The 9,269-nt window shown below is 37.8% G+C and overlaps 1 protein-coding gene across 1 annotated transcript; it reads left to right on the forward strand.

The window, feature by feature from the left end:
• Positions 1 to 2,016: 2,016 nt before the first annotated feature.
• Positions 2,017 to 8,389, forward strand: LOC121681291 (DELTA-sagatoxin-Srs1a-like). Its single transcript, XM_042060984.1, has 3 exons — positions 2,017 to 2,119; positions 2,243 to 2,316; positions 7,811 to 8,389. Exons 2-3 carry the CDS (start codon positions 2,252 to 2,254, stop codon positions 8,226 to 8,228), a joined length of 483 nt encoding a protein of 160 aa, XP_041916918.1. The 5' UTR covers positions 2,017 to 2,119; positions 2,243 to 2,251; the 3' UTR covers positions 8,229 to 8,389.
• The last annotated feature ends 880 nt before the right edge of the window (positions 8,390 to 9,269 follow it).

The raw sequence follows: 9,269 nt of genomic DNA on the forward strand, positions 1-9,269 counted from the left end.
AAGCACCATGAGGGTTAGCTAAACTTTCCCACACTTTTTACATTTAGACCATAATCGGGTATATAATATTACAAAATTAAAACGCCAAAATTTTTTAAAACTTCACAAACTCATGTTTCGGTAATGAGAACAAAAAAGGCGTGTAGGTACTATGACGAACAACATTTTAACTTTTACCTGGAGAGAAAAAATAAGAACTGCTTACCTGGTAGCCATCTTGAGTGTCACAGTCAATTATGTCCCTTCCAACAAAATTCCTTGAAAATGCAAGTTCCTTGAGGACTTAAATAATGATTGAAAATTGTTGCGGAGGATGAGAAAATTGGTCTTGGACACATTTATATTCCTTATTATTATCACAACATTTACCAATGATCACCAAATATCACGTTTCTTTACTGTAAATGTTTATAGAATAACATGCACTAAAGCTTTTTCTTTTTTATATTTTTTAATTATTAATATTTCCATCTCAAAGACCCCAAATCCAGTCATGGACATGTTGCGGTAATGAGAAATTTCCCCTTAAATGTGGAAAAAACAACAAAATTGGTATTTATGATAATACTTGAAATCATGTGCAAAATAGTACATGGAAAGATGTTTATAACCATATCCTTCTTATTTTGATAGCATTTACTTTTATCGTCAAAATGCTTCATGACACCTTATGAGTCTAATTTCGCGAGAATGACCCACACACCACACAAATGCACATACACATGCACACATAAACACACACACACACAGGCACGCATACGCATGTGTGCATGCACACACATAAACACACACACACACATTAGCCCCCTAACACACACAGACACACACTCTTACAGAAAAGCAAACTCACACATGCACACACTCATTTACATGCACATGAGTTGCAAGAGTAGGAGATGGAGACAAATTGGCAAGCATGATTTATTTTTGTGGAGAGTGTTTTTCTGAATGTGCAGGACTGAGCAGCGGTCATTTTTTAGTTATATTGTTTAGTTTAGTTTAGTTATAGTTTATTGCTGGCGTTACTCAAGTTCCTCTGTGGGTTTTAGCTACAGAGGATCTGACACAAATACTGACACATCGTGTTCAGAGCTCTAAATTAACTTTTTTGATCACCAGCTAATGTGACAATCAGAATTTCCAAAAAAATAAGAGCAATTATGAATGCCACTGAATGCATTTGATCTAGCAACAGCATAACAACCACCATAACTACCCTAGCAACCATGTCAAATACCCTAGCAACAGCCTAGCAACCACTTCCACTGTTACAACCTTGCAACCAACATAGCAACCAATGAGTCTAACCTAGCAACCAGCATAGCAACCACCACAAGTAACCTAGCATCAGCCTAGCAACCACCTCAAGTACCCTAGCAACAGCCTAGCAACCATGTCAAATATCCTAGCAACAGCCTAGCAACCATGTCAAATACCCTAGCAACAGCCTAGCAACCACCACAACTTCAACCTAGCAACCACCATAGCAACCAACAGGATTACCTAAGCAACCAGCATAGCAACCACTTCATTTGGCATAACAACCAACATATGTACCCTAGCAACACTATTGCAACTATATCGGCATTATTTGTTTTTACTCTGTATGATATTTTACATCATATTTTTTGCATTTTCATGCACAGTATTTCCTTCAGGAAATGCTTTTCTAGTTGATCATCACTACCCTTAGCAATGAAGGTGAAATTGATTTAAACAATCACTTTCAATACATAATAAGTTATTCAGGGAATTTCAGTGACACATTACTGGTCCTCTATTTATGTTTATGTCTAAGGGCTCATTACGTGAAGATAATCACTCACACTTACGCACTCACACTTACTGCACGCACACACACACACACACACACACACACACACACACACACACACTGGGTAATAAGACCCAAATACCTTGGACAAGGTACCATGGAATAAAACATTCCATGGTACCTTGTCCAAGTATGAGGTGGAGTCACACCCAATCATCAGAATATAAAACTTTCAGACTGTATACAGCTGTTGCAGTCTGCAGATCAGCTAGAGCTCAGAAACTCTCTTGACATCATCCCATAGACACAGATTGAAGACCTGAACCCCCACCCAAAAGGCCTGAAGTAAGTAACTCTTTGCTGTAATTCCTTGTGGGGTTGGTCCACTAGCATTGCAATAAATGAATGGATAAAACTACTTTGTGGAACAAAAACTTATTCTGAATGTTTGTGCTGTTTTTTGCACAGATTCAAAACATGGGTAATCGCCAGTGCAGTGTTGAGATTGAGAACACCTCTACTTTCACCCTGTGCAATGAGATGTAAGTACAGCTCAGTCTTTGGGCTAAACTAGGCTACAGCTCAGCCTGCATGCTAAACTACACCTCAGGCTGCATGCTAAACTAAAAACAAATATTTGAGGAAACTGATTATAAGTTATAAATGGTTATTGACATAATCAATTTAAACTAATAACTATTTGAGTTGAGTACTAGTGGAACAGGAATTCAATAAAGATAGATTCTGGGAGTCTACATTCTCCTGATGGTTGTTAAGGCTTAGGAGCTCACTATCCAGACTCCTGGGGGTATTCCAAGTACGTGGTTTAGTGATAAACCTGGATAAGTTAACTCAGAGTAAGTGGTAAACCTCCTACAACAAGAGCCCTATGGTCATACGGCTCTTCTATTAGGAGGTTTACCACCTACTCTGAGTTAACTAACCCAGGTTTGTCACTAAACCACATTGGAATACCCCCTGATGGTTGTTTATGTTGGGGTTTTTGTTGTAAACATTAGCTAAAGAGGTCTGATTCTAGTAAGGTAATACTAGTTCTCTAGTGTAACTTACATGTTGCTTCCATCTTTGCCCATTTAAAGAGATCCGGTATCTTGAGATTTTTCCTATGGGAATTTTGAATTATCACACTTGTTAAACTCTGGCGGGGACGAAGAAATCGGAAATGTATGTTTACTCTAGACTTTTGGGTAACACTCCATAATAAGGTGCCATAATAAATAGCAAACTAGTAATTACCTACCCCTTTGTTAATATTTGTTAATTGTTACTAACATATCTATTTGGCACAAGTTAATAGTTTTTTCATCATCAATTAAATATTTGTTGTTTGCATCTATTAACTAATATTGTATTAATATGTGTTAATAGTTAACTAAATGTCTTTTTGGCACTAATTAACAGTTATTTCTTACATCATTTAAATGTTAAATGTTTATTTACAAACTATATGTTAATAGAAAAGTTAATGACGGAGCTACCTTGACATGCCGCCACTCTTGTCAGTGCAGGAAACGCTTGCAATAAAGTTGGTTAAGCTTAATTAATATATTAGTAGTATATAGCTATAAGCGTGGGGCCCCTTATAATAAAGTTGGTTGAGCTTAGTTAATATATTAGTAATATATAGCTATCAGTATGGGGGACCCTTATAATAAAGTTGGTTAAGCTTAATTAATATATTAGTAGTATATAGCTATCAGTGTGGGGCCCCTTATAATAAAGTTGGTTAAGCTTAATTAATATATTAGTAATATATAAATATCAGTATGGGGGACCCTTATAATAAAGTTGGTTAAGCTTTATTAATATATTAGTAATATATAACTATTAGTCAGACGGTGAAGGGACTGAGACTAAAACTGGCTTATCACATTTATTCCTTTAGGAAAAGTTAAAACAAAACATGCCTTCAGGCACTGGCATACATAAAACAGCATCTGCACAAGCAAAATAAAAAGAAGTAGTTGAATGGGCTATATTACATGCATGATTCCTATACCATCACTGTCATTCCTACTAGCAAGGGAGACGTGCGACATGGAATGTTCAGGTGCACAGAACGAGTTTATTAATATTCTGAGACTCACTAAACACTCACAGACAGCGGCGCCGGAACGAGTTTGAAAGTGGGGGTGCAAAAAAAAAAGCTGGTTTCGGGCTGGGTTCCCCGAGACAATTTTGAAAATTCCAGAGGCCAACTATTCACGCACGTTTTCACGTGGGATTTTACGATATAAGATAGTCTAATAATAACTAGATGTAACGCAGAGCGGTACAAAATATGACCGCCGCCCAGTCCAGCACATTTTTTCCACAAAAATAAATCACGCTGAAAGGCCTATATGATTCTGTCTCAGTAAATTGCATTATCCACACTCAATTCTCATTGGTATCTGCTAGACAACAAGTACCAAAACATGAGTTCATAGATTTCACATGTAAAATTCATTTTATACAACCCCACCCCATCTTGCCTGTTCATAATTCTGAGAAATTCTTGTGTGCGTGATAGGCCTAATGATAATTTCAACTTTCTTTCATTAGACAGATGCAGTTTTGTTAAGTTCGTGGATGCATGCTTTAATGATCATTTTCAACTTTCTTTCATTAGACAGATTTCTGGTTCAGTTTATAAAAATGTAAAGTTTAGGAAACAGACAGATATCAAGGGTTTAAACCGATTGAACATGTCTGTGTCAATGTGTGTGTGTTTGCGCTCGCGCCCACCCGCGGAGAGAAAGAGAGAGAGAGAGTTCATGTTAGGCTACATGATGTAGCCTATTACTTGTGTTTTACCTTTAAATACATCAATAAAGAATTAAGGATATTTTTGTTTATTTATTTAGTAGGCCTAGCCTATGTCCATGAAGCTAGATTCAGATTCAATTAATCCAACATAGCGAGCCAAGCCTATATGTCAATATAAGTCAATATGAACTACAAAAGATAGCCTAGGCTATAGGCACATTGTTTGGTTTTTTTGTCGGGTCGGGTTCGGGTCGTTAATCAGCGCATATTTTTGAGGGTCGGGTGGGTGCGGATGTTAAAAAAACCTTAACCCGCGCAGTGCAGGGGTTCCCAAACTTTTCAACCCGCGACCCCCAAAATAACCATGCCAGAGACTGGCGACCCCCACTATCCCTGGATGTGACTCAAAAAATAAAATAAAATGTGCGCACCGGCCATACACAGTAGACTTATCCAAACACGGGCTTAACAACAACACAAAAGAACAGAGCAGCCTGTTATGATTTTACATATAGAAATTTCTATATGATAAAAGCAGAATACCTTAGTCAAAAAATAATATCCATGTAACATGAGTGCACATTATTGCTGTCGTGCAAACCTAACTTTGAAACATTACTTTAATTTCCATTTCCAGTTTAACAGAAGAATATCTCAGTCAGGGTAATATCCCCTGTTGTAAACATATGTACATTATTGCTGCGCAAATTTACATTTTGGCAACTATGTTTCAGCATTAATCTCATCTAATGAGATGGATGCGCGCTATGCGCGGAACACAGGAAGTCCATTCTTGGTTTAATTGTGGAGACGGCCACACGGAGATCATCCTCCACATTTAGACGCGATCTGTATTTGTTTTTAACATGTCAGTGCAGAGAAAGTCTTTTCGCACAGGTATGAGGAGCCAAACGCCGTCAGTACGTCCATCGCGGCCTTGAATAGCTGTGGATATTCCCTCTCGACTGAAATCCAGAACTCACCAAGTGTCTTGGAATTAAAATCTGTCTTTAAAGTGCAGTCAAGTGACAACTCTTTTATTTTCCCCAAATTTATTTGATTTATGGAAATCATTTCGCGACCCACCCCTCGGCGTCCCGCGACCCCCAATTTGGGAACCCATGCTCTAGTGCATAGACATAGAGTTGCTCGTAGGATAACCCTTTTCCTAGACCAGTCACCTTTGCAGGCGAAATATCCGATTGGCTGAGCATGACATCATGACCAAGAGGCCAGACTAGAGCAGGGGTAATTAAAGCTACAGCGCTGTAGATCTAGTTCATGCTCTAATCAATGCGATGCCGTGTTGGTGTTGTGGTCAACAACTGCGCTTTTTTTTTTTTACCCCCGAAAAGTGGGGGTGCTTCCGGCGCACTTGCTCACAGACGTAGACCATACGGAGGTAATGCATAAACATAATGCTAAACTAAATGTACATTCATTTTCTGCTAGACTGAATTGCAATTTCCATGAGCACTAAGCTAAACTACACTGAATGCATGGAAAGTTGCTAGCGGAGTTTACAGCTAGTCACGTTAGACTCGTGTGTATGAACTCGTGGTCATAATGACAACGTTAATACACGTTCTCTAAGTTGCTAGAATTGCACCCAAATCCTAACAATACATGTAAAGTAATATAATACAGGTGGTATATCGAAGTTTTCAACTTAAACAACATTTTACAGTTACAAAATTAAAACAAAGTGGAGAGTGCTTTATACAGTCAACCTACCCAATCTGTTACACCCCCTCCCCTGAATTTCACCAAAATCAAGCAGCAACCAAATAGTACTTCCAAAGGCAAAGAGTTTATCTAGCTTTTCTGATTAGCTTTCTGGAGAATTTTTGGAATATGGCTTTATTATCTTGTGGGGTGTATAAGGCACCCTACTGCCAGTGGTTGGTTGTGTGAGTTTGCACACCTCTTCTTCCACTTCATCCATATTGGATACCTTTGTGGTTGGCTGTCCTGTAATTGGTGACCCTCTGTCTAGTGTTTGAAAGTAGTGTACAATAATATGTCATTAACTTTTATATTAGTATATAGTTTGTAAATAAACATTTAACATTGAAATGATGTAAGAAATAACTGTTAATTAGTGCCAAAAAGACATTTAACTATTAACAAATATTAATACAATATTAGTTAATTGATTTGTTAAAACATTAACATACAGATTTTATGCAAACAACTAATATTTAATTAATGATGAAAAAACTATTAACTTGTGCCAAATAGATATTTTAGTAACAATTAAAAAAAAATATTAACAAAGGGTAATTACTAGTTTGCTATTTATTATGGCACCTTATTATGGAGTGTTACCGACTTTTGTCCTCTGCCTTCTAGTGGATACTGTGATCTTCGGTATGTTAAGGCAGCACACATGGATTTTTGCCACCCCAGAGCTAACATGCAATGCAACTTGTCTTACAGTAGGTAGTTAACCTAAATTAACACCCGGATCTCCTTATATGGGCAAAGATGGTAGCTTTGGTTCCTTTTTGCAGGCAAACTTCAGAGGTCTGTCAAATGCTTGTCACATGTCCAGGACTTGATTGATAATGGATTGTCTTGATTGATGAACTTCTATAATATATTGGATGAGTAACTTGTACCAGAAAAATAAATTGTTATACTCTGACCCACATAGCCTTTCTGCATTTATGGACATCATCCTACTTTATGTAACGGTGTTGTACCGCAATGGATGACTGGGATTAGTTATCACAGCAGTAGAAGCTAATCAACTGAAGTGGTGTCTGTGACAGCCGAACTGACTATTGTATTATATAGCGATGGGCAGTTTACCAACTGTGGTCTATACTAACCAGCCCCAAACCCATTGCTCTGTAGCTCAGGATTTGGATAAACTGTTTAGCACACTAGCAAGTTTAGCAGTTCAGGTCAGCACTGTAGCCTCTGGTCCACCAACATTACATTATTCCTAGTCACGGGTAAGTAAGCAGGTGATGTGAGGCATTTTCATAAGCTGTATTGTCGGTATATCAGCCACCTACGGATAGTAACATTGAAGTGAAACTTTTCCATATTAGGCAGAGTAGTATAATCAGTTACAGTATATATAACAGTATAATCAATTATATATTCAACATTCTCAAAAATATAAAAAAAATATTTTCAACAGTGCGTGGAGAGCTTCACCATTTTCTTCAACCACTTCCAATTCCTTCGTTGGTTCTGAAAAGTGGTGCTTACATTAGCCACAAATGTCTGTGATTTGGCTGTGTCTTTTTTGTCCAGGTCTCACTCTATCAGTGGATTCTGTGATGATCCTCTGCCTCCAAGAATCAACCAATCTGAAACAGGCAGTGCTCGCTTCGTCAAGACTCCCGACACAGCCTGTGGGGCTGTGGGCGTCTTCACCTATGACATCTATGATAAATCCAAAAATCAGAGCATCGGAAAAATAGCTGTGATGTTCTCTAATCCGCATGACTTTGGTTCCTACTCTAACTGGTACGCAGTGGGAGTGTTCAGCATGAAAAAGCCCTGTGACTATGAGCTGTATAACGAGATGTATTACGGGAGTCAGACGACATTTGTCAGGGGTCTAGCCTCTAGTGGCAGTCTCACTTACAGGAGCTCCTCAGTGACCATTACTGCCAATATGTCGGATAGCTACAAGCCTGTCCTCAAGATCAATGTCTACAACAACTGACACCAGGGGTGCATTGAAATTCTAGCATCAATGCAGTGTTGAAACACCTATGGCGGTAACAATAATTTCAGAGCAAATTAATTAAATGTATAGATGAAAATTAGCTATGGTGCTAACTCCAGCATATTTACATTGTGTACTTGTACTGATGCCCATCAATATGCACCGTCCCTATCTAAATAAACAATTAAAATAAATAACAAATACATTTGAATTCAGTACCAAACAAATAAATCCAATTTGAAATTATGCTGTTCAGATTCAGTTTTTCACTGCAATGAACCATTAGAGCCTATAGGCTATTTTCAGTGTAATTTTACTTTTACCTTTAATTTTAAGCTCTTATCTTAGTAATTGTGATGGCCATCTATATGCTGTATCTTGGGGGTTTTTTTTCAGGACAGTCTGGGCTAACCATATATGGGAAAGTATAATGTGATGATATTTGCATATGTCTTATGTCAGCCTTTATATCAAGAAAAAATAATTGGTGTGATTATTTTTTTTTTTCAAGTTATTGCATTCATTTCACCAGGAAGCATGCTGAAATCTTGTCACGGAACCATTGGATGAAGAATGTTATACTCGTCTGCATTTGTGACCTGAAGCAGGGCCGGAGTGGGTCCACTTTTCAGCCCGGGACTCTCAAGACTGACCCACTTTTTCCATGGTGGTGGAAATTGGATAAATGAAGCAACATTTGTTATTAATGCTATGGTTCAACAAATAATATAAAGGTTAAATAATAATTCACTTAAGCTGAGAAGTTAACAAAACAGATTCTACTATTCCACAAGGATAGGTTGATAAATTAACAAAAGCAGAAAGAAAGAAATAAAGCATTTGAAATGTATTCCACCCTTCCACAAAGAGGCATATTGAACTAGTTTACAGTTCAAGTACAATGTACAGTTACATTGTGAATAGCACCAACAGCATCTACAACATAGCCGCCAAAGCAGTGCACTGGTTTCAGCCACTTTATCTATGACTGTATCGTTTCTTGATAACATGAGGATTTCCTTCTCTGTGCACATTAAC

This window comes from Alosa sapidissima, chromosome 1 (genome assembly GCF_018492685.1).
Source record: "Alosa sapidissima isolate fAloSap1 chromosome 1, fAloSap1.pri, whole genome shotgun sequence".
Lineage (NCBI taxonomy): Eukaryota > Metazoa > Chordata > Actinopteri > Clupeiformes > Clupeidae > Alosa > Alosa sapidissima.

Bases quoted from the DNA above. Each gene is read 5' to 3' on its own strand.
- LOC121681291 (XM_042060984.1), top strand. From the start codon at position 2,252: ATGGGTAATCGCCAGTGCAGTGTTGAGATTGAGAACACCTCTACTTTC. The intron at 2,317-7,810 runs GTAAGTACAGCT...TTTTTTGTCCAG, and splicing joins TTCACCCTGTGCAATGAGAT to GTCTCACTCTATCAGTGGAT.